Source organism: Equus quagga, chromosome 11, assembly GCF_021613505.1.
Source record: "Equus quagga isolate Etosha38 chromosome 11, UCLA_HA_Equagga_1.0, whole genome shotgun sequence".
NCBI lineage: Eukaryota > Metazoa > Chordata > Mammalia > Perissodactyla > Equidae > Equus > Equus quagga.
The window spans coordinates 76942872-76970002 of NC_060277.1; the positions used below are offsets into that span (position 1 = coordinate 76942872).

The following is a 27131-nucleotide window of genomic DNA, read 5'->3' on the forward strand; positions in this document are numbered from 1 at the left end:
GGATAGAAAATAACCCTTTCTACCTTCTAGTAAATCCCTTTACTGTAGCTGAATTTATGAACAAATTTATAGGTAGCATTGGTGGTGACAATATTTTATTGATATGACACTATGACTGTTGCAATTCAATTCTTAAAGTGTACTTCAGGCCAGTTTTCATGCTATAAAATTATATATTCATTATTTGGCTCTGTGAAGATATTTTTAAAAACATGTGTGGTGGCCTCAACTCTGATTTTCTTCCTGTTTCATTGCAGGTGCTTTTGATTTTAAAGTAATTGGAACTTGAAATGTTGCTTGCTTTCTCCAGAACTTTTCTCTTGTCAGAATTTTTCTTTTTTAATTGGGAGTTGAAGAAAGACTTACCATGGACATTCTCTGCTAATTATGTTTACTACTGCCGTCATTTTGGCCACTTTTCTTAAGTGGTATAAAACCGAGAAAATTGAGTTGGTTCCCCAAACACCTAAGTAAGTGTCTGTATGCAGAGGCTCAAAATAATAGTTGCAGAGTGCCAGAGTGGATGACAAAGGAGCGAGCACAGAAGATAAGTGGTGAGGGGAAGACTGACTGGGTCAATGAAGGAAGACAGAGCAACACTCCTAACCCTCGCCACTGCCAGCAAGCGTGCCAACTACATCGAAAGCGGCTAGAAATAATGCCATGATCTGTAGTTTACGGACCCAGTTTTATTACTTTCTAGTCCTATTTCATAATTTTCCAATGATACACATATCAACAAAAATGACCACATAAATGTATATTGTTTTTCCTTAACTTTTCCATTCTAACCTTTAGCAGAGAGGGAATTTAAGGCAATGGTTCTCAACCTTTAGAGCACACGATGCCTGGATGCCTTCCTAACACCTACTGAACAGAATTTCCAGAAAGCAGAGCGTGTGTACTTTGAAAATTCTGAAGCACGCCAAAGACTGAAAATCACCAGCTTTGGGTCTACGCAGTTTCTACCCCAAATTCCACCTCACTCACTGTTCACCATACTTAGAAATTATTCCCATACTACCTTGTGAATGGAGGGAGAGGGGAAAGTTGGAAATGAAGAAAATAAGATGTGTACTATTTTTATTACATTATTAAACAGTAAAATCGACACATAATGAATCAAAACAGACACATACAACCATTTTAAAGAGAAAGAACTTTCAGGCCAGTAAGTCATAAACGTAATATTAACAAAATAGTTTTCAAACATTTAAAAGAACTCTTTCCTTAAAAGGGAAGCTTATTTATCCAGAAACTCAATATGTATACTAGAGAAGGCAGAACTTATCTGGCTAATAAGAGAGCAGTACAAAGTCTGTGCCCCTGGCATGCCACCTGCTTGCTCCCTTCCTCCTTCCATTACATCCGCACACGCACATGCACATGCATGCAGAGGTGCATGTATACTCTCAAGGTCTACAGAACTAGAGATCCAAGGATTACTCTCAAACATATACAAAGAAAGGAAGGATTGAAATTTGGGGAGGTTGTTTAGCATGGAAGCCTTGAAAATTGTCCAGAGGCAAAGACAGCCCAACCAAACACCATCTAGGAGGATGATTTTAGCCAAAATAATTTCAAGACTTCCCACCCCACTGGCAAGGCCTTTCCTATTTTGGAAATAGATACAATAAGTTGCAGGCAGCAGACTTCTAATCTTTTTCCACCTTTGGCAAGACCATCCCTACTGTGAAACGGATTCACCTTCGCCAGATGCCTTTAATTGCTGGATTTATCTAAGTTCCTTTGTTCTGATTCTGTGCTTACCAAGAAACTAAGCATTGTGGATTCTATGGGTGATATTTCTCATTGTCAACTAATAAACTAGAATTCTCATTGCTATCTGACTTCCCCCAAGCAGATTTTCCAATAGGGAAAAAGCCTGTCATATCAACGCAAGTATTCCATTCCATGTGACTGTTAGATTTTTCACTGGAAATAAATCCACGTGCTGATTTGTTTCTACATTGGTCCTGTGAGCTTGGGGTTATATGAACTCACTACTGGGGGTGGAGCTGTTCTCAGTGAGCTGAACCTCTGATGAATTCACCAAGGCAATGAATGCCACCTTGCACAACCTCTTGGTACACAGCCCAGTTGCCTTCTCCGGGCAACACACCCGGACACTGCCACTGGCCAACTGAGACTGTTTTTCCAATTTGAGTTTTTGACATTTGTAACACAGAGCAATGCCAGACTCTGTCATTTGTCCTTCAAAATGAGTGCATCTTACCTGATAAATCAGGCATTGAAATTCCTTTCTCAAAGTCCCTTTTTCTCCACGACCAGCTCTTACATGGGTCCCCTCTCACATTCCCATGCATCTGTAACTTTCTAGTGATGATAGCTCCATCACCGTTCTTGGTGGCTTCAACATTGACACGGATGAATCATTTTACAGCAAAACTTCTTGAAAGAACTGTTTGAACACAAGGTCTCCACATTCTCATTTTCTGTATTCTCTTGAACCCATTTTCAAGAGACATTTGTCTTCATGACTCTACTGAAACCAGTGTTGTCAAGAGTCACCCTGACCATGTTAGCAAATCCAGCGGTTAACCTTGGTCCTCACATCACTCTGCTTGTGACGGTATTTGACACAGTTTACAATTTTTTCCTTCTTAAAGCACCTTTTTCTCGGCTTGGCCTCTGAAACAACAGATTCCTGGTTTTCTTCCTACCTCACTGGCACGCTCTCAGCTTCCTTTGCTGGTTTCTCCTTTCTCGCTTGACTCTAAATGTTTGAGTGTCTCAGGGATTTGTCCTTCAACCTCTTCTCTCTTACTTTTTACTTATGCTCACCCTAGATAGTCTCATCTAGTCTATGGCTTTAAATACTATCAATATACCGATGACTGTGAATTTGTATCTCTACTCTCACCTTCACCCTAAGTTCCAGATGCATACACGGAATTGCCACATGGCATTTTCAACTGGATATCCAATATGCACCTCCGACATCACATATTCCAAACAAAACTCTTGACTTTCCCCACCAAATTAGCTCCTCCTCTTGTCTTCCCGACATCAAGCATCCCTTCCCCACTACTCAGGCCTCACTGCTTTCTGTTTTTCTCTCATATTACACATCGTATCCATCAGCAAGTCTCGTTGGCTCTACTTTCAAAATGTCACCCACTCTGATCACTTCTCATCATCTCTGTCACTACCATCCAAGTCTCACCCTGGATTACTAAACTAGCTTCCTAACCAGCATGCCCATGTCTACACTTGCTCTTTATGGTATGTGTTGTACACAGTAGCGCTAGTGATTTCCTTAAAATATAAAGCACATCACATCACGAATTCTAACGGCTTCCCTTCATACTTCATCCTTACCTTGGCTCACAGACTCTTCATGATCCAGGCCCTGTCGACCTCTTTCAATACCTTCCGTACCACTCTCCCCGTGCCTCATTCTGTTTGCAGCTACACTGGCCTTCTTGCCTTCCTCAATACACGCAAGCTCATTCCCACCTTAGCACCTTGGTCCTAGCTGTCCTCTCTGCCTGAAATGCTCTTCGCTCACATGTTCATGGCTTGCTCCCTCACTTCATTCAGGTCTCTGCTCAAATGTCAGCTCTTTTAAGATGCTTTTTCTGACCACCCTATCTAGAACGCTTCCCCTGCCTTTCCTTGTCTGTACCCTTCAATCTCTTAACTACTTTATCTTTCGTCACAGAACTTGTTAGTACCTGAAATTTAGTTGTTTTCTTGTTTAACTATCATCTCCACTAGAATATAAGATCCACGAGGGCAGGGATTTTTGTCAGAGCTATATCCCAGAGCACAGAAGGATGGGTGGCTCAGAGGTGCTCAATACGTTTTGGAAGATCTACTGACCAACTGACTGAGCAGACTTTATAAATGAGGGACTACAGTTCTCTGATCCAAAAGAAGCAGCCGGCCAAGAATCCTCTTGCTTCTTCACGGGCCTTCTTTCTAAAGCATCCATACTGGGTGTGAACTTGCCATTCTTTGCCTGGTTTTATTTTGTCACAGCTTTTTCACATTTTCTTGGATCGTGAGAAGATTCTGTCCACTCAGGATCTATCATCACTGACACTAGATGTCACTGTGATATTAAGGGGCCTCTTCAGGGGCAAAGACACTACAGTGGGAATCTGAGTGAGGAAAGCTTTCTAGGCCAGGGGTTATCTGACACTTCTCCCATGGCCACTGGCCTAGCTAGTGGGGATGCCAGAAGTGAACAGAGAAACTGAGGCAACCCAAGGGAAATCAAATTAGTAGCAGGTTCCTGCCCTAAGTTTATAGATTTTATAATCATAAAGTAATATATTATTTTATTTATTAATCATAATCAAGCATAACTGTAAAATTGGCCAGAAACTCTTAAAATTGTCACATAAAAATAATCATGTGCATATATATTATGCAATATATATGTCAAAGAGCTTAATGTAAAGATAATAAAATTTCAATCCTACCTGTTATACATGAGGCGCTTGAAATCTTGAAATAAAGTGTCTTTATTTTTGTCAATAAAACCAATGACAGAATAGCTAATAGAGAAAAAAATAGAAAACACTCATTATTCACCAAGCAAGATGCACATTTAAGCTTTCTAGAAGTTTACAAGCCTTTCCACTGTCAATTATGCAATCAGTCATCTATAAAGCTGATATTGTCCACCTTGTTCTGTGTTAAAGGGTACCAAATTTACCTACTAAATAGAGGGGAAGCTGTCTCTATTCCTCAAAAAGGGGGCAAACATCAGTACCATCACTATGATTAAGATCATCATTTACTACTGGTTTATTGCTTACCTCAAGAAGATGACTTTTAAAAAGATAGCTGTATTTATCATCCAGCATTCCTAAGATAAAAGCAAAACAGCAACATACTGGAACTAATAGTCTCTTCCGTAGGGAGGTCAAGTGACTTGCCTAAGGTTCGCTCAGTGTGTTCAGGGTGGGATAAAAGAATCCAAGAAGAACTGCAAAGGATGGTAAGATATGGATAAGCAGAGGAGAAAGAGGAAGGCAGGTCACACAGGGAAACAGATTAAATGAAGGGACGGAAGCAGGCACATGCATGGAGTTCTTGAGAGAAAATCAGGAGGCCAGTATTCACGGTTTGGAGGAAGGGAGATGAGTAAGGTCTGGAAAGTCTAGCTAAGATTGCAGTTGGTGACAGAGGCAGGAATGGGAGCTGTTCTGTTGTAGTGACTGTATGGACTCTAGAAGGATTAAACTCAGTGTTGGGCATAAAAAAGCAATGGAGGATTCTGGGTGACTAAGACAGAGGCCAGGAGGCTGAGCAAATGGTAACTCTAGATGAAGCTGCTCCTTACAGCTCTACCTTCTTGCCTGTCTATTTTTTCCTCCTTGACAATCACATCAATGTAGACAATTCTCAGATCTCTAACCCTGACCCCTCACCAGTGTTTCAGCCTTACATGTTTAATTCTGCAAGAAAGTTCCTTCAGGCTGGGCTGCCCACAGGCACTGAAAGGTCACCAAGTCCAAAATTATTTCCTTGCCTCCTCCAGCCTGAGTCTTCTTCTTAATACCTTCAAGTCACTTTTGACTGAACCCTTGAAGTCTCTTGACTCTTAGTCTATTGTCTAGCCCAAAAAATTCACACTTCAAAGTCCTTACTTTGGCTTTCGGACTCATTGTGATTTGATCTCAATCTACTTTTCCAGGCATTTCTACTTCTCTATGCTACAAAAAGGATACACGCCAGTCAAATGGACCTAGTTGCTATTTTGCGAAAACTTTTAGCACCCTTCCCACTTCTTCCTATAAAAATAATTCCTAGCATCTAAGGACCAGCATTAGCCTTCCTGGGTTTATCACACACAGACAGAAGTATTTTATCATTCTCTTATTCTGAATTCTGACAACACTTGTTATTATTCACATGGCAATTATTTTAAATCATCTTTTATTATATCAGTGTATGTGTGTAAATGTATGTGTGTATGCATGTGTGCATGTATTTATACACAGGATACACATAAACATACACACACACACCTATATACATCTGTATGTATCTTACATGGAAAGATCTTTGTGGGTAGGGACCATACTTTACAAAGTGTAGTATACACAGAAGATGGCCAGAGAAAATCTAGAAAAGGATTGACGGGCTTAAGGAGAGAAGGGGAAGTCTGAGGCATGGCGTATCCCTCAAGGTGGTCAGCTAGTATTCTGGACTGGGAGTCTGGAAACCTAGCTATTGTCTCAGCTCCTCCATAAACTTGCTGTGCGACCCTGGGTAAGAATTTTACACACTCGGCATAAGTCTCTTCATCTGTAAGACAAAGGTGCTGGCCAAGTTGGTCTCTAGGGCCTCTGTCAGCTCCACTTTTCTGCCATTCTCAGCTGCATCAAAGTACCCTGTAAGCGAGGCCTGGATTTTCAGGGTGGATATCTGTATGGTACTGGATCTTCCCTCTTCAGTATTCTGGAACCTGGAAACAGGACCAGAAAAAGGAGAGAATGGTGCCATTCCAGCAGTAACGGCTAAATTGACAGATGGGGTGACAATTTTGAGCCATATTTATGATTCTAGAGTTTTAATTTAAATCAGGAACAGCTACTAAAATTTCTTCAAATGCCTTTTTGGCATTTAGAGATGATCATCGCTTTTTTGTTGTTTAATCTCTTCCTGTGGTGGGTTACATGAATAGGACTCCTAATATAAAAAATCAGGAGAAAGGAAAACAGAGAACTTCAAACAAAATGAAGGTAAGGAGCAGTGTTCAGTGGACAGTTAAAGCATACTAAATGTAGCAGGGTGAAAAATGCCCCCCGGAAGGCCTTCATGTCAAATTCCCGGGAACCTGTGAATGTTACCTTACATGGTGAAAGATGTGATCACATTAAGGATCTTGAGAGGAGAAATTTATATCTGCCCAGGTGGACCCTAAATGGCATCACAGGTGTAGATTTAAGAGAGAGGCAGAGGGAGATTTAACACAGACACACTGAGGAGGAGGAGGCAACACGACCACGGAGGCAGGGACTGGAGTGATGCGGCCACAAGCCAAGGAATGCCTACAGCCACCTCCTCTAGAGCCTTCAGAGTGCGGCCCTGCCAACACCTGGATTTCCAACCTCTGGCCTCCGGAACTGTGAAAGAATAAATTTCTCCTGTTTTAAGCCATCAATTTGTGGTAATTTGTTATAGCACCCCTAGGAAACTAAAATACTAAGGTAGTTATATTTTCATATCAATTTCTACTTTTATTACAATCAGAAAAGTGTGGCTTGTGAGAATTTTACTTTTTCAAACGTTATTTGAAGAAGAATATGGAAAAATTAGCTTTTGTTTATATCGTTACCCAACTACTTGCGGTTCTTCATACACGGTGGTGACTCAGGCCTGGGCCTGCACGCCTGCTGCCTCCTCTGCTTGGAATGCCCCCTCTTCTCTCTCCCCTTCTCCTAATTCATTCCCCTGACTAAGCCTCTTTTACTTTTAGGACTCAGCATGGATATCACTTCCTCCACCAAGTGGGTTAATGATTCCCCCTCAATATTTGCATAATGCCTGTGCGTCTCTAGTTTAATCCTTTCCATCCTCCATTACAGTGATTTATCATGTATCTATTTGTATCTACCACTAAACTGTTAGCTTCTCCAGGGAGAGGCCCATCTTATCCATCTTTCTATCCCAGTTCTTAACATACTTCCATGATTCACTTATCCATCAGTTGATTCTGACTGAGTGCCAACTATGCCAGGAACTGTGCATGGCCACACAGTGTACGCTCAATAAATGTTTGAAAAGCAAGCAATGAATGAAGCTATGCCAGTTTTTTTTTTTAGTGAAGAGACTATAATATATTGGCGTACAAAATGACTGAAAAATGCAAATGAATAGGAAAATAATTTCTGTTTTCCCTGGTTCTATTTTCTGAAGCGAACCTGCATGTGAATCACCATGTTAGGTACCAAAGTAAGATACTCACACTACATCACCTGCGTAATGTCGGATTCGAAAATCTCGATCAAACTCCAGGATTTTGTCTGAGGCACAGAGCTAAGAAATCAAGAAGGAGATGATTTTGAAAACAGATATTTTCACTTTCCTAAAAATATATTCCAACTTAATATAAAACGATAATAATGTCACAAATCATGATATCATTCTGAATGAAGTCACAGTGCATGGGGCTTGATTTAAATATTTGGCTTATGTGGTAAAGACTGTGAGCTTTCACCAGAAAACCACACAGTTAGACTTCATTTCCCAGCCACCCTTGCAGTTGGAAATGGCCAAGTGACCAAGTTCTGGACAATGGAAGGTGAGTGGAAGTTGGGTGAGGCTGTTCCAGGCCAGAGCTGGTAAGAAGCAGGCAATCCTCCTCTGTGCTCTTCTCTTCTCTCACTAGTTGAATGCAGAGAAGGATAGTACGTAGGGGATGGAAGAGTCAGAAGATGGAAGAAGTCTCACTCCTTGAGAGAGAAATAGACTTCTATTGGCTATGACACTTAAATCTTGGCTACTATCTTAACACAGCCCCGCCTACTCTGACCGCCCATGTTCCACTAAAGAGGGACCATATTGAAGGTTTGTTATCTGCTAGGCACATACATCTCATTCAGTCCTCACAACTGATATTTAAAGTATTATGGGCTCTCTTTTACACACATGGAAACTAAGGCTCAAAGAGGTTAGGTAATTGACCCAAGGTCACATAGCTAGTTAGCGGTAGCTCTGGAAGGATTCTTGGAACCGAATGTAACATCTGTGCTCTCCTATGCACACAACAGCCTGGCTCATCTGTCTTCTGCTAAGCTGGGACTCCTAGTCTATCAATTTATAGAAGATCAACCTTCTGCAGCTCTTTCTCACTGAAGAGGAACACTTTATGGAAAGGCAAAGGCAGTTCTATATAGTCCTGATGGCCTCCACACCTGTCTGCAATTTTCCTTGTTACAGGAGCACCTAGACTTCTTTGCCCTGTGAAGGATCACTTGATATCCTATAGATTCTAAAGCAGACATCTATGGATCCATAAGGCACTGAGTCCAGTTATATACAAAAACCACTTAGACTGTAGTGTTAGGTATCAAACAACTCCAGCCGGGATGGTGGGTTCTCTGCTAATAACTAGACTGTTAAAAGAATAATTAGTCTATTAATCCAACAGGGGAATAATTAGAGGAAATTAGAGTCAGATTTCTGAGGTTCAAATCCTGGCTCTCCCATCTATGCTCTGTCTCCTTTAATAATTACTTAGAGAGTTGTTCTGAAGGTTAAATGAACTATGGAGACCACAGTGTCTAAAATACAGAGAGGTCTCCAAAACATTTAATTCCTCTTTCCTTCTCTCTCTCTCGTTAACCACTTTTACAAAACTCTTCTACTTATAAAACTCCCAACATAAAAGGACCCAAGAACTGTCTACACTAATTGAATATTCTTACATTCAGATAGTGCAAAGTCTCAACTGATCTGAACTCAAAGGATTTTAGATTTTTGTTTACTTTTTAAAAATAATAGTTACGTATTTATCATTTAGCTTTATATGTTAATGATATTTTAAATGGTAATTTCATGGTTTATCGAATCATTTGCCTGCCTCTCCATGGCAACTTTAACGCACATGAAACGATTTAGCTCCTAAATAAATACAAGCCAGAAATCTCTTATTTAACATGCTAATAACTCTAGTTAATCGGCAACCAATAGCAAATGGTGATACCTGGCTTAGCATACAGGACAATAGCCTTATTTAGCAGAAAGATTCACAGTGATGAAAATATCCTGACAGCTGGTTATTTCATTTCTTTCCTTCATTAGGCAAAAATCCCAGAAAAGAACACACTTTAAAAATTTCCATCTCAGGACCTGTCTGGGGGATGACACTGAGGAAGGAGCCACCTGGTCTGAGAGTTGGGGAAACCTGGGTGCCCACATTTAAAAATAGAAAAGAAAAGAAAAGAAAAAAAAAGCCTGTCTCCACGAATATATTACTGTTTAGCATTTTCTATCAAATCAGTAGCAACTGCTTAAAAGTACTTTGTACAGTTGCTGCCTTAAGATGAGATGGTATTTCAAAATATTTGGTTGATAAATTTAATGCAGGTGTATAAATGGCCAAGGTGAAACATACCAAAATGAGGTGATTTCTCATGTGAGATTCACAGTTACTTATTCAAAAGAAGTGGGGTCTTGCATGTTTTAGTTTAAAATTCAATATTCCATAAGATGTACTTGGTATGATCGTGACCAATTCAATTCAGTTTGACAAACACTGACTGTCTACCATCTGGTAAGCACAATGCCAGGCGAGTCTTCCCAACTCCGAGCTGTGATTATAAAGGACATTGATAACCCGTCCCTCAAAGACAGGGCATTTGCCCGTGTACTCAACCATGCTATCTTCAAAAGCATCACTCTAAACCACTTAGGCTGCTTCTAACTTTGCTCACTGCCACTGCTTCGTCCCCAGCACCCAGGATTACACCTGGAAAGTGAGAGGCACTTATTAAGCACTTGTGTTAGGAACGGGGAGTGACTGAAGGAAAACCTCTAATCAGAACCCTAATGTCAAAGGTCAGACCGGAGGATCTGAAAGCCGACTTGCAGGAGGGCTACGAGCCACTCCTCAGGTACAGACCAAGCAGAATATTTTAGAAATAAACTGGCCTGAAACAAATATCAGCCAGTAATCTATTTCTTGATGATTTATGCTTTAACTAGTTAAATGTGGAATCTTGCTGTTCTGATTACATAACTTCAGAGGGGACAGAGTTAGAAAATAGATTTATTCATGCTAAAAAATAGCAGTGCGTCATAGATTCACATGGAAATATGGACGAGCAGAGACGTTCGCTCCCTTCTTCGTGGAAGCGAAGGCACATGGGGCCTGCTTTGCCTTCAGCTTATGGTTGCTAGATGAGACTGCATTTGCAGGGAACACTCAGGGATGATGGTGTGTCTCTCCTAGAACAAATATTATGGCAACATATGATACGCAAGGCACAGCACAAAGGTCTGATAACACAAGCACCACCAATTGTTACAGGAATGTGATCTGTTTATAACAGTGTTAGGATGTGAAAAATAGGGAGTTAAAAGGATGCCCATTCATTTAAGGAATGAGTTTCTTTGTAACAACCAGAATTACAGCTAGAATTTCTCTGTTTTCAAGAGGGTCGCATAATCTGAGGAACTATGGCAGAGTGCACATACCACATTTTATAACTGAGGATTACAGTAGAAAGTCAAGGACAAAAGCTCTTCTCAGTGCCAGAGTTATCAGATGCAGGAGCAAAATTCTAGCACATGAACAAGGACTCTGTACCTATTGGTTATAAATGACATCATGCTTTCTAAAGAATCGTGTTCATTTTTCCTATTTCTAGCAAATTGAATAGTCTGGAGCTCCCTCTCCTGGTTATTCTGATTTTTATCAATCTCATCATCCCATAAACCAGAGAGGCAGAATTGAGCCACAGCAATAAATCATTTAATGGACGCTTATGGCCTTTCTTAGTTGAGTGGAGATTCTTTTAACCCAACATATAAAGCTGTTTAATTCTGTCAAACAATGAGTAAAATCTTACAGATCAAAAGGAATTCTCATCAAACATTACCTTTCGGCTGGAAAAATGACCGTGTTTGCCCAGTTTACTGTTAAGTGCTTCGAGGAACATTTCATCGGTGACTTTGCCTACATTCATGCAGGCGTCATCGAGGATTGCAATGATCCCTTTGTGCTGCTGCTCCACAAGGTCCACAATGATCTGATTGTTGAAGTAATCAATCTGTAGGACACAGCAAGGAAGCAATCCCAAACAGAACAGAGACCAGCAGAGGTAAAACACCAATGCCTACACATGTGTCCGGAGTTTAAGCAAAGCTACCGTAACGCCAAATACGTGAATGACATTAATGAGGTCTAACACCAAAATGAGTACACATTCTATCAGAGGTTTATTTTTTAATTTCTTTGTTGACTTCATAACATGAAACACCTTTCTTACACGAGTACAGCTCAAGGCAAAAATTATAAAGTAGATAAATGTTCCTCCCATCACTAACTCTTGTTTTAATCCTGTCTCCAGATCCTGCACCTAACCTTACTCTTTCACACTCTCAACCCTCCAGTGTGTCAGCCATTAACCACAAGACCCAAATTTTACTAAGTACCAACAAATAACCTCAAAGTATTATTTGATATATAACTTGACAAGGTTAAGCTATTACACAAAACTCGCATTTTTAGTTATACGACCCTGGATGACTCGAATCCAAAAGGGCATCTTCTCCAGTCTCCCCCAAATTAAAGAGCATGTGTGAGTATAACAGAGTTGTCATGCTTTTCTGGGTATAATACAACAAATTTAATTCTGAGATGTAAGTAGTGATAAAAGGTAAGAATAGGCTTTTCATTTACTTCCATGAGGTGAATACAGTTGTAAACCACTTCTGGCTTTTTAGCAACTTCAATACACACAAAGTTTATACAAAAATCCTCCTCTATACCTGTTTATTCTGATAGCCGGTAGCATACATATCACCATACACACATAGAGGGCACAGAGTGGCCTAACTCAGGCCAGCTGCGTATCATTTGAAGATAGGCAGCTCATCATACATTTTAATCTCGTGTACTGATACGTCTCATCTCATTTAAAAGGCACCTAAACTGAGCGTTGTCTCCATTACCTTCTGTGAGATCTATACACTCATAATAGACGATTAAAATCTCTTATGTATTCCTGTTCCATGCTATTTAAAATGCAAGGACTCACGCCAGTTACCTCTCTGTAGCTTTTAGCTCCATTCCTAGTCTTCCAAGTTCTCTTCTGTATTCCATGGACTGAAAGTCTGCAAACTGGGTAGCTTTTACTTTCTTTTTTATACTTTCCTGGTTTGTTTAAATCAGTGATTCTATAGAGGGTGACTTTGCCCCCCAGGGGCATTTGGCATCGTCTGGAGACATTTTTGATGGTCTTGACTAGAGGAGTGCTATTGGCATCCAGTGGGAAGAGGCCAAGGATGCTGCTAACCATCCTACAATGCACAGGACAGCCCTCACAGCACTTATCTGTTCAAAATGTCAGTAGTGAAGAGGTAGAGAAGCTGTGGTCTAAATATTTACTTTTATCGTGGGCATTTATTCCATTTCTAATTCAGGGGAGAAATTATTTCCATCTTTGGAAAAAAATCCCTAAAATACTCAAAAAGCAGTAACTTTGTACTAATTAATAACTGAAGTCTTGGGGCTTGCCCGGTGGTGCAGCGGTTAAGTGTGCACGTTCTGCTTTGGTGGCCTGGGGTTCGCCAGTTTGGATCCCGGGTGCAGACATGGCACCGCTTGGCAAGCCATGCTGTGGTAGGCATCCCACATATAAAGTAGAGGAAGATGGGCATGGGTGTTAGCTCAGGGCCAGTCTTCCTCAGCAAAAAGAGGAGGATTGGCAGCAGTTAGCTCAGGGCTAATCTTCCTAAAAGAAAATAAATAAATAACTGAAGTCTTAGACTTTGGGACTACGGAATTAAAGCGTAAGTCTTTTGTCCCAGGGACAAAAGAATTAAGTTTCCTAAAATTCCAATTGTATAACTAAAAGCAATTAGTCTTTCCCAAAGAGTCCAGTAACTTTTAGTTTGTAAGTTTCATGTTGCTTCAAACACTGCTTACAGTCACGGTTTTTACACGAGCTTCTTCCAGCAACCTGGGATTCCAAGGAGGTTTCCTAGGGGACGCGGGGGCGAGGAGGGAGGTGACGCGGTAGCTCAGGGGCATATCGGTCTGGGCCTCCCATTCCCACTCCAAACAGAGCAGCTCTGTGTCTGAGAATCAAGTTCTCAGCAGCTAAAAATGACTTGTAAACCACAGCACCAGAAGCCCTTAAAAGTAATCAGTTAGAGAGACCACCGGACATTATGAACCTCCCGACGGAGATTCACATATCACCTGTGAAACAGACTGGTAGAGAAACACTGATCCAGAAACTAGTCAAGACTCTGGATCTAACAACCAAGGAGAAACACGGAACAGAGAAACTTATTAGATGACGCCTTGCGTATCCAATTAGCAACATCCAGACAGTGGGAAATTCTAGAGAACGAATGACTCATTATCTTCAACGAAAGACAAGGGGAAAGGAGAGATGGAGGAGAAAAGTCTATAGATCTGCGAGAGACCTATCAACCAATCACAATGTAAGAACCTTATTTGGATCCAAATTCAAACAACTATAAAAACAAAACAAAAAAACTATAAGACAACTGAGGAAATGTGAAACGTGAACACTGGCTACTTGACAATATTAAGGAATTACTGTTAATTTTTTAGGTGTGATAACACTATGTGGTAATGGCTTCTGTAAGTCTTTATCTTCTAGAAAAACACAGTGAAACATTTACAGATGAAAAAATGTGATGTCTGAGATTTGCTTCAAAATAATCTGGGGGTGGGTGGGTGGGTTAAGATGACACATGACTGGCAATCCACTGATAACTGTTCAAGTTGGGTGATGGGTACATCGAGTTTATTACATTATGATCTCTGCTCTTATATTTGAAATTTTCCGTAATAATAATAAAAAAATAATCACTATGTTCAGAAATTTGGGGTTTTTAAGGACATACTTGCTCAGAACAGAGATTCTAATTTGAGGGGACCTGGCCTATGGTCAGTAACTGTTACCTTGGGGTCAGCCTTCTGTTCCCTCTTGGACACATATTTCCTGGTTTATTTTGCTAATGATTTTTGTATTTTTAGAGGTTTTGCTCCTTTTTCAGATGTCTGGGATAGGCTACTGCAATTGTTGACTTTTTCCTTTATCAATATGCCTGTGGAATCTGATACTCTGATTGTGAAAGGAAATTTTGACCAGTGTCTCTGAATTGCAACTACATAAGTCTTATGGTTAAATTTGCTATAAAAATCTGAGCTTCGGTTATAATTGTGTATTATATAACAGACTCATTCAAAGAAAGCTGCATATAAACCGAACTGAAGTGAACTGAATTACATCTTAAACATGTTATGAGAGTTTACTCTTTAAATCAAAATTGTAGGCAATCCTATTATAAAGTAACAAGATGCCCTTTGGTTTATTTGTAAATAGGTGAAATTTATACTAATATACTTGATCAAACATTTTTATGGTATTCTGTTTAACACATGATGGAAGGCAAAGATGCAATTTGAGTCAGGAAAGCTATATATTATACCATTGTCTTCTTTTCTGAATGAGAGGAGACAGAAAGTAGGAAGGTGGGAAAAAATATTAAAGTAATTTAAATATAGCATTTCAGTTTTTTACCATATTATGTTGAATATCAAAAAACAAATACTTTATTTTTATTGTCTATTCTATTTGGCAAGAGGACAAACACAGTTTTATAAACACAGAAACTTATGAAAACTCAGAAGGTTTTGCATTTTTTAAGTCTGCTCTTGAAATTGTTTAAAAATACAAATTTAAGGGTCAGCCCCATGGTCGAGTGGTTAGGTTTGTGTGCTCTGCTTCGGAGGCCCAGGGTTTCGCCAGTTCAGATCCTGGGTGCGGACCTGGCACCACTCACCAGGCCGTGCTGGGGTGGCGTCCCACATGCCACAGCTAGAGGGACCCACAACCAAAAAATACACAACTATGAGCCGGGGGAGTTTGGAGAAAAGAAGGGGTTAAAGTTTTTTTTCCCCTTCTTCTCTCGAAACTCCCCTGGCACAAACTTTAAAAAAAATACAAATTTAAAAGAAAAATTACTAGGCTCATTTCTATCATGAGCAGGAGGTCTAATGGCCATTCTTTTTATCTGTGGTCTCTGGGGTTTGTACCCTCGACCAGTCATACTTTCTGGCTATATCTTACCAGACCAGTTCAATTCTGACAAATATTAAAGTCACAAAGAGCCACGAGAAGAGAGGTAATAACTGAAGTGTGACACCACGGAAAGACAACAGTAATAAAAGTTAACGTAAGTGTTTCACGCCTGGGTTTCAGAGAACAGGAATAAGATTAACTTAAGACAATACACTGTCATTCAGTTTAAAAGTAGAGAAGGAAAAAAGAAGAAATAAGAGGACAAAAAGGAAGAAAAGGAGGAAGAAGAAATTACATTTGGAGAAAAGTTCAGCAAATTTAAGACAAAAAGTGCTGCTCCGAATAACTTATAAATGACACTAAACTCTAACAGACAGATGTGAACCAGAAAACTTATGTCATATCAGCCATAAAGTGAAAATATTAAATTTACTGATAATAACTCAGTATTTTCTGGGCACCAACAAGGGAGTCTATCAGACTAGAGAAATCCCACCTGTCAACCCTGAAAATGATTGTATTCACAAATCCCAAAAAGGAAAGCTAAGACTTAGGTGTTTCATGTATCCAAGAAGATTTTAAAAATATCTAAAATGATAAGATTCGATACTCCCAATAATATGGGAAACACAGGAAGACAGTTTCCGCAGGAATCCACTCACGTGCTTCCAGGGGATCCCTTCCCGCTGGTATTCCTCTTGTTCTTGCTTCAGAACCAGCTGAATAAAGAGCTGCTGCAACTTCTCGTTGCAGTAATTGATGCAGAATTGCTCAAAGCTGCAAGAAAAGGAATAAATTAGGTTCAGATAAATAAAAAATAAACAGCAGGGTTTTAAGTATCTTATCCGGTTTACCTGTTGTTGTCAAAAATTTCAAAGCCATAGATATCCAAGACACCAATAACAGTGTTCTTCCCATGGATTGTGGTGTCATAGTTCTTGACCTCAATAATATCATTGATGCGAGTAACAATCCAACAAAAAAGGCGTTCATATATTGCCTGTGAGGAAAACAACATTGTGAATTCTTGCCCATGTGAGAATGAGTCCTCTGTTTAGATTTGAGATAAGTTTGAAATTCCTATCCACCTTCTCCTTACCATTTATGATAGCTGCTATTATCCTAAGCAGAAAAATTAGAAATACAGATCATCTGTTAAAAAAAACAACATGATGTAGGCAAAACAAAATAGTTTGGAATTTTAAGAGATTTTTATCGGTCACTACATGCACTGTATTCCAACCACATTCTCCAGGTATGTTTCTGTGCCCAGCTCTATCAATACTTTGCCTACTCCCTGGTATAAAGCACTTCATTGCTTTATTGTTAATCTGATCAACTCCTGCAAGTGAGGAATCAAGGAGTTAATATCTATGTGCCAGCAAAGCTCTATGGGTTCTAAAAATATAAATATTGATTTACAATGCTAAATAAAGGTCTGAGCCAAAAGGCCACAATTTGAAATTCCTTGAGAATCAAACACACATCCAATGCACAAGGATACACATGCCAAGTCATACAGAGACAAAGGCACCACACACTAACACACCTTCACGTTCTGATACAAACCTGCTCTGCAATGTCACATCTCTAGAAAACCTTCCTTAACATTTCGCCTCAGCTACCCGCCCTCTTGAACTATACATATCTATACACATCACCCCCATTCTTCACCTTCCCCTTTACTCTTTGGTCCTCTCCAGTCTTTGCTTACCTCCTACTACTCCACTGAAATGGCTCATCAGGCACTGGAGCACCTTATAGACTCTGTCTTGTGCCTCTATATGCACATCTCATCCAGATACTCGGCACCACTCAACCTAGTGTCCCACTCTCTTCTTCAGACATTATCCTCTCTGGGATTCATGATACCACACTTTCTTAATTTACCTCTTATTTCACTGGCTGCTCCTTGGTGACCTTTGGTAGGGTCTCCTCCTCCATCTGACCTCTAAAAGTTGGAATTCCTCCTGGTCTTCTCTTCACTCTTTAACACCTCCTCTCTAAGTCATATCATCCAATATTAGACAATAGTAATATAACTCTACCCCCAAATGTATTATCCCAGTGCAGACCTTTCCTCTGAGCTCCAGACTCATGCTCACTGCCTATCTGACAACACTCTTAGATGTCTCATGGCCATCTCAAACTTGTGTCCTGTTAGGACTCTTGCCTTCCCACCTCTAAAAACTGTTCCAACCATGAATAAATGGCAACAGAAACTTAGGAATTTATTCATTCATTTGACAAATATTTGCTGAGTACTTACCATGTGCGGTTTGTTGGAGAGACAGTACTAAGAAACATAAACATGGTCTCAGTCTCCAGGGAACTCAGGGAGAAAGGTGAGGGAAAAATCACACACACACGCATACAACTAAAGGGGAGGTGCATGGGATCCGAGGAGAATTTAACCTGTTCATTGTTCAGAGAGGCCAGGGAAGGCTTTTCTGGGAAAGTGGGCTGAGATCAGAAGGATGAGTAAGAGTTCAGCAGGTGAGAGGGGAGCAAAGAGCAATCCGAGCAGAGGAAACGGCACGTGCAGAGGCCCTGTGGCTGGAAGGAGAAAGCGATAAAGACAACCTGTGAGGCCTGAGAGGAGACTAATGTGCTGGAGTGAAGAAAGGAGGATGGAATATGGCATGAAATTAGACAGAGAGGGAGGCTGGAGCCAGATCGTGTTAAGGAATTATCCTTGCTTCCCCCATTCCCCAGACAAACAGGTCCCGTGGATTTCATTTTCCAGGTACAGTCTGTCTCAAATCATCCTCTTTTCCCCATCTCCACTGCACCTTCCTAGTCCAAGCTGCCATCATCTCTCTCTTGGATGACTGAAACAGCCCCTTAATGGGCTCCTTGCATCCACTCTCACCCTACCTCCCCACAAGATTCTCCATATTGAGGCTAGAGTGATCATTTTAAAAATTCAACCTTAATGTCATTGCCCCTGCTTAAAATTCTCCACTCTCATTGCACTTGGATAAATTCAAATCCTCCTGAGACTACAAAACCAAGCCTGAGACTAACCAGAGTAAAAAACAGAATACACAGCAATCTAATCAACCAGGGAAAAAAAAAGAAAAGAAAATGTTAGACTTGGGAAAACAAAAGATTTGCCACACAGAAAATAGACAAAGGGTTAAAGTTATAAGCTCTTACAAATTGATAACAAAAACATAAGAGCCCCAAATAAACTGTACAAAGGACATACCCAGGAAATTCTCAGAAGAGGTGTAAGTATTTAAATCTACTTTTTTAACTTTATTTTTCCTTTATAAAAATAGGAAATGAAGTTCAAATACACTAGTAATGAAAATTAAACTAACAGTAAGGTATTACTGTACAACCATATAATCAGTAATTTAAAAGTTTAAAATCAGTGTGTCCTCTGATCCAGCAAGTTCATGCCTGGGAGTCCGTCCAAAGGAAACACAAGCCCTGAGCGGAGGGACAGAGGACAAGGGTATGCAGCATTGTCTGCAGTGGCAGAGAAAGGGAACAAGTGAACGACTTAAGAGGTGGAAGGTTCATAAGTTATGGTACCATCACCACACACAGACATGAAACACAGGGAATCAGAACTCTATCAGGTGGCTTGAAGGGGACTTCCATGAAGCATTCCTGGGTGAGGAAAGCAAAACGGAGGGAGGGCCGGGAGAGGCCGCAGCAATGGGCCCTGAGAAGTAAGCATCACATCTTCAGCTTGCCAGTCAGTTCTCTTCTGCTTTTCCAGAAAGTTTTCTGGCATGGATGTTCACAGTCAGGGGGTTTTATGGAGACTGTGATGGCCAAAAAGTACCATTATGGTTTTTAAAAGCCTTAAGCTACTTTCGAGGAACGTCTGAACATATCCTCATGGAAGTTCACTAAAGCTGCAGCTGAGATCAAGACCAGGCTGAGAGAAGGTAAGCCAGAATCCCACCTTAGCAAAGGCGTCCCTGCCGTAGCTAGCTTCCTGTTCCGTGTGCTGCTTGTCAATGATGTCTCGACCCGTGGCCACAGTCCGGTAAAGAAGGGCTTTCTCAACCATGTCCGTCTTGGTAGACAGCAATTCTGCTATGATAGACACTACCTTGCCGTTTTCAATAAGAGGCGTGTCACCATCCACTACAAATTTTAAATTTCCCTACACCGAAAGCGAAAAAACAAGACACGTCATTTTCAATGAGATTCTGAAAGATTATGTCAGGGATGTATTTGCCAATTTAAGATTTAATTCAGTGACCTTGTTTGTGGCACCTATTTGCCTAAATACATTCCATATCTCAACACATAAACACCTAGCACATCATCTAGTTTTTTCTTTTCCAGACACTCATCTATTTTGTAAAATTTCCAGTATACGTTTTTGATGAGTAGAAGTTTTATATTTTTATGTAGTCAAATCTATGAATTCTTTGCTTTGGATTTCTCTTTCTTTGGTGTCACACTTAGATCATTCCTACTTCAAAGATTTTATGAATATTTAATATTTTCTTCCCATACGTATAGTTTTTTTTGTTACATTTAAGCTTTTAACTCACCTGGAATTTATGTTGCTATGTGGTGCAAAGCAAAAATCTAACTTTATTTTTTCAGATGGTATGTTAGTTGTTCCAACATCATTTATTGAATAGTCTAGCTTCTCCTCCTGATTTGAAAAGCCACCTTTATTATATATTTAATCCCCCCAAGTTGGGGGTCTATTTATATTCCACTCATTCAATAAGCAATAAATAGTTACTAACCATCTACCAAAGGTCCAGCACATCAAGTAATCTGTTGATGGATCTGGTGCTGAATTTGTATAACAAGCTTGAAAGTACTATGGCTTTCACTATCCTTGTAAATCTGGTAGAATTACTCATGTCTCCTCTCCTCCCCTCCCCCTACCCTACCTCTCTTTTTCAGTACGTTTTGTTTGCTCTGTTTACATGTTTACTGCTCCAGGTAAATGCTGGAATCATTATGTCAACTTAAAAACAAAATTCCTATTTAGATTCTGAAGAACACTGTTGCACTGTATTTATAAACTAGTTGAAAGAATGAGACAGTTTATAACGTTAAAGTCTTCCTAGCCAAAAACATTTATTTAAGGTATCATTTATATTACTAGGTAATATTTTTCATATAGGTCCTGCACATTTCTGATTCTTGCAGAGTTCAATCTTGCTTCATTAAAGTGAAAGGTAATTTTTATTCCAGACTTGAATCCATGTTGTCCCTTGTTTATGGTTAAGGTTACATGTTCATTACATTTTAAACAACTTTAATTATATAAATAGTAATGCAAGAATTCCGACACATGGTTCTTCACTTCTTCAGAGTCTGGTGTGTTGCTGTGGAAAACCACTGGACCGTAAGTCGGTCACTCGGTCTACAGTGTTGGCTGCCATGAACTGGCTATGCCTTTGAGTCAGTCATGCCAGCCCTTTAGGGCTTATTTCCCAAGCTGTAAAATGAGACGATCAAAGTTCCAGTTCTAACAATCTATGATTCTATGTTTCAAATGCTATTAGAAATTTATTCTGATCAAAAGATTTTAGCTTGTACCATGGTAGCCACATCATTACTGAATTCTTCTAACCTTGAAATTAACCAGTTCAAAGTCTGACATACCAGTAGGGGAAGTAAACTAAAGCCATAGTCTCAAAACCTATGGTGGCTTGGAAAATCCCTCATAATATTATAAAATGATGGGGAGAACCACAAATATAGTAATCTCTTCAAAATGTGAGTGAAATTTTCTCTGTCTAAACTACTTTTTAAATCTATAGGGAAAAAAACAAAATCTTCTGAAAGAGCATCCTGTCTCCACAGGGAGGCAACTGACTTTGAGAGGCGTCCCTACTCACCAAGTGAAGAATAGTAGCCAAAATTTTATACACTGTTTGAATCTCCTCAGGTTTGAAGCCAATTACTTTCATGGCATCAGCTACTACTTTGAATTCAGCAGCATCATTGATAGTAGACTAGAAATGAAAACAGGAAACTTAAGTCACTGACATGTCATATGAGCATTAAAATCCAACAATTATGAGACTAAATTCAAGTTTAGCTAAGGTCTTGATGCCTTTGTAGTAAGTCAGTGAGGGGATAATAAGTATCCAGAGAAAATAAAAAACCATCTCAGGGGTAGCAACATCATTCAGTACACACAATGCCCACCTGTGTGTGAGCCACTGTCACCCAAAATAAGCACCATGCACTTTTCTGGAACCTTCAGTGAGGGAGCAAGTCCTGAGTTGGCTCAGAGAAGCTGACTGCTGTTCCGTGACGAGTGAAACAAGTGGCGTGAGATGGGAGATCACAAATGGAAACTCTTACTGTGGGAGAATCCAAGACACATGCCTGGCTATTGCCATTTGTGGCTTTTTCTTCTACAAATAGTCTGGTATAGACTGAGAACAACACTCCCACTCTTGTATGGTCAATCTTTTAATTTCACAGGTGAGGAAAAGCAGGCCCCCAAAAGCAAAGTGGCCGACTTCAATCAGTCAGCAAGTTAATAAATAGTCTGGGGCTGTAACTTTACTCTTTCATTCAGTCAATAACCACTTGGTGCATCAGACCTTCTCACTGGTACAGGGAGTTGCTATAGATTGAATGTTTGTGTCCACCCAAAATTCATGTGTTGAAATCCTAACCACAAGGTGATAGTATTAGGAGGTGGGATGTTTTGGGAGGTGATTAGGTCATGAGGAAAGAGCCCTCATGAATGAGATTAGTGCCCTTATAAAAGAGACCCCAAAGAGCTCCCCTGCCCCTTCCACCGTGTGAGGACACAGTGAGAAAATATCATCTACAAACCAGGAAGTGGGCCCCCACTAGACACGAAATCTACACATGCCTTGATCTTGGACTTCTCAGCCTCCAGAACTGTGAGAAGTCAACACTGGTTGTGAATAAGCCACTCGGTTTATGGCTTTTTTGTTGTAGCAGCCCTACTGGACTAAGACAGGAGTTCAGAGATGACCCACCTGCCGTGAAGAGCAATAGCCATCAGGATGGAAATACAAGCGTGTCCACAGAAATTCCCAATAAAGCAATGGTAACTGCCTATCTTAGAAGTTTTCCCAAAGCAGCAGCTCCAGAGGGCCTGACTGATCCTTTCCTCCATGAGTTTCTCCTCTGGTGAGGACACAGAAACCTGGCCTGATGCTCACCTGTTAGGAAGGGCACAGGAAGGGGTTCTTTCTATCTGATGGGCACATGTTCCTCTAGTGTCCAGGACACAACCAGGCAAGACCCTCCACCTACTAGTTCTTTGACCTTGGGCAAGAAACTTAACCTTGCTGCATCTTAATTTCCTCATGGGTAAAATGGGCATAACAATACATTTCTTACAATATTGTTGTGAGAATTGAATGAGGATTTATATAAGGCACCTCTCTAGTTCCTAGCATGTAAAAAGCACTCGATAAGTATCAGATGTTACTATTATTATAAGCCACAAACATGAAATTGCAAGGAAATTAGACCAAAAATCTACATGTCCTACTGTGGGGGACTGCTGGCTGCTTACATAACAGTCATTTCCCACCCCATTTCTTTCTTGCTGATAGGACCCTGATTTGTTCACCCCTCTCCAGATGCATGTGTTCTTCGGGGTTGGTCTCCCACCAGCCTCTGGAGGTAAATCTTCATTGCTCTAAACTAATCACGGTGATCTTATTCTCCTGAGCAAATGACTGGTCAGCCATGGGCATGTGATGCCATTCTGATCAATAAGACATGAGGTTTCCCTAGCTAATAAAGGGACATAAGCCAGGAACATTTCCTCTGCCTGTGACTCCTGGGACTGCTGCTGCCATTTTGGGACCGTGAGAAAAATCAGCCCAAGAGGACAAGCCAAATCCAGTGAGGACGGCAGAGTTGTAAGTTGGAGAAACAAATAAGCAAACAACATGCGGGTCCCTATCAACACTGTTAAGGCACTGAATTAACTAACTCTGGAACTACCCTATCTCAGGGCTTCTTGTTATGTGAGATAATTATGGTCCTTATGGTTTTTAGAGACTTTAATGGGGACTTATCACACCTGCAACCCAAAGTATCTTGATTGTACATAATTCTTGTATTTTAGAATAGTTAAGTAAAATTATGATACATAGAGTGCAATCTTCATAGTTATTAAAAGTATTCTATTAATTTATATTTGTTCACATGTGAAGATACTAATAGTTATATTGTAATATAATAAAAGCAGGTTTATTTAATCAGGATTTATTGTCTGATTCCATTTACAAATATATACACATAAACTGTTATCAATAATTTTCTCTGATGGTAAGCTTTTGTGTATTTTTGTTTGCTTTTGGTTCATCTTTATTTTAGGTTTTGACTATGATCATGTCTTACTTCTTTGTTTTTATTAGAGAGGAAGAAAAAAAAGGGGGGAGGATTAAGAGTAGAAGACTTGATGAGAAGAGAGCCAAAGCTAAATTTAGCTTAGAGAAAAGGCTAAATGTTAATTTAATACTCACTTTCTGTGGGGGTTCTACACGATCTGGCCAAAATTAATTTGGTCAATAAGACAATTTGATTAAAAAGGAATATTTCCGGTCACTGGCTTTTTAAGTGTTGATTTTATAATCCTTTCCACATCTTTAAATACCTCTGGCCTAGTCTCAGAAAGCTGGAGTGTTGCCCATTCTTGTTTTGTTTGTTTTCAATTAATTTTCAGCCAAACATCCTGCTCTCAGATGATTGTAAAAGTAAAAAGTTCATGCAACTTAAATGGCAAACAATGGAAAACTAACTGCAAAACACTAAATATCATTTAATTCTATGCACCGCAATAAAAATACAGCTAAACTAGTAATGCAGGTATAATTAGCTTAAAATGAACAATAAAAATTTTAAAAAAAGAAACAGCTCTCACATCTTAGATTCTTTCCTTTTATAAACTCATTTACTTTTCCTCCAACTCCAAAAGCAATACATTTTTTATTATAGAATAAATTTAAAACACAATCAGAAGCAGAACAACATAAATATCCATAATCTCATCCATCCAGAATTAACAATTAAAACCTTGGTCTATTTCTCTCCATATCTTATTTTATTTATTTATATACCTTTCCCCAAACAAAATAGGATAATATGGTAATTACTGTTTTATAACCTATCATCAACAAACTACTATATTAGGATTAGCTGTAAAATGATTAGCACACAACTAATTAGAAATAAAAGAGTAGAGTATTTGCATATGTGCGTTCAAGGGCTTGCACGCAAGGGAAGGGGAAAAATGGAAAAATTTGAAAGCTGAACAGAAATGCTCAAAAGGTCACAAAACTATTTCTAGGATATATCAAAATCAATATTTGAAAAAACAGTGAACAGAAATCTTTGACACTCATTTTCAACCAAAGTGCTTTTAAATTTTCTTTTGTCTTATCAACTTGCCTTTGGCCAGATCATACGGTGTATCTTCTTTTGAGGTGGATTTCCTTGTCATATGAATGTTTTTTACAGTGTCACAATAAAAGGAATAGGGTCAAAAATTAAAAGAAAACACAAGATCACAAGACAGAAACTTCTTTCCTGTCAGATGGTGACAAAATATAGTAGTGTGTTATTACGCAAAGTTGTTGAGTCAATAATGTATTGAATCACTGTCCCTGAGAATTTAAAAAATAGAACAGAATAAAAGAGTCATTCGTTTGCCTAAAGGCAGCAGACTAGACCAGATAATTATTTAATGTCCCTCTGATTCTTTGATTCTACATCTGAACAATCTCAAAGAAGAAACTCTCACCTTTAATTGAGCTCCTACATGGATATAGTTGTAGGATGAAAGGGATTTCTGGAGATGGAGAGAGCGTAGTATCTGCTCTGAACCTCCTTGGAGTAGCTGAAAAATATTTAATTAAAAATAAATTGGCAAAATACATTACTGAACCAAATATGCCAAATATCCTAACCTAATGGTAATCTAACTTTTATTCATCATCTGGGCTTAGTTCACTTAGCCTAGCCTCCTGTTTCTAGCTTTGACTTTTTTTGTTTTTTTTGATCTAGAAAGTAAATGGCTTCAGTGTCATCAGTTATGGAGAATGTTATACAGTCATGAAGAAAATTACTTAAAAAGTCTTAGCTCTTTCACAATATAACTGGCATAAAAGGTTCTTGCTTTTACTGTGGTCGTTTGTAAAGCAGGAGCCTGTGCTCTGTGGTGGTCACTTGCTTAGCGGCCTCAATATCCAGACAGCAAAGTGGCGTTTCAGAATTCAGAAAAAGTCAAGATTGCCACGGAAGTAAGAGGCATCAGCAGACAGTCACATGTTGAATCACAACATATTTTCCTCATCAATCTCTATCTCTGGAAAGGACGACTGGGTAACCATGACTGCAGTGTTGAACAAAGACAAATTTGAACACGTTCACCCAAGTGGGAAAAAACACTGGGAAAAAGTTACGAGTTCTTGAAATAAACAGAACTCTTTCATATTTGGTAGAAAACTAGTTTATTGAAGACATGGCAAGTTGTCAATGAAAACACGAATACAACATGGACAGCCCTTTTAAACAGAACGTGACTTCTAGAAGCCACTATGTTTAAATTCTCTATATTAAACTGTATGCTTTGGTTTACTTAAAAGGTGTAATTATCAGATTTTTAAAATTGATTTTTTAACCAAATATATCCAGATTTGTATATACAAATGAGTACTGTCTATTAAAGAAAATGACTTTGGCTGTGTGGTACTCAACTTATATTGTTACCATTCAGTCACCTCCCAAGAGAGTTTACACATGGAAATCAATCTTATTGATTTACAGTTTTACTTTTTAGAAATCCAAAACAGTATTGCTTACTTTGATCACCCACCTTATTTATTAGCCTTGGTTTATATTACTTTGGACTTTAAAAAATTATAAAATGTATCAAATTGTTATCAGAGTATAAAAACTTGCCAATAGGAGGGCTATTTTAAAAGATTTTGCCTTATACACTAAAAGCACTCCCAAAGAGGCATTCAAATTTTTTTTCTAAGCAATCACAGCTTTGATGGGATAAAGAAGATAATTCTCCCTTGAATTCATAAATCTTGGTTATTTTTTTTCTAAGTAATCATATTGCTTTATAGTCTCTATGAGGAAAACAAATCGAATTTATATTCCCATCTCCGGAGCTCCCAAATATGGGGACGACAGCTACAATTCAAAATAAAACAAAAATAATTTAACATATTTAGAATTTATCATTTCAAAGCTTTCACAGTCATTAAACTGTTATCTACGCTCCAAGGAAATATTGGTGATGCTCAACCAGTCAGTCATCTGGTTGGTTAACCACCTGCCAGCCCTTTACAATCGTCATGCTCGTTAAATCTCTGAAGAAGCACGTGGGGTAGGTTGTGTGCATGCATGCAC

General features: G+C 39.3%; 1 protein-coding gene across 1 annotated transcript in view; it reads right to left on the minus strand.

Moving 5' to 3' along the window:
- MYO1D (myosin ID) overlaps positions 1–27131 on the minus strand; it is a 237943-nt gene that overhangs the window by 202470 nt on the left and 8342 nt on the right. The window contains exons 6-13 of the mRNA XM_046675411.1: positions 25513–25608; positions 21605–21721; positions 19693–19896; positions 16625–16770; positions 16433–16547; positions 11586–11756; positions 7949–8019; positions 4452–4526 (exon numbers count right to left, since the gene is read on the minus strand). Coding sequence (XP_046531367.1) covers positions 4452–4526; positions 7949–8019; positions 11586–11756; positions 16433–16547; positions 16625–16770; positions 19693–19896; positions 21605–21721; positions 25513–25608 — 995 coding nt within the window. The remainder of the gene's footprint in view (positions 1–4451; positions 4527–7948; positions 8020–11585; positions 11757–16432; positions 16548–16624; positions 16771–19692; positions 19897–21604; positions 21722–25512; positions 25609–27131) is intronic.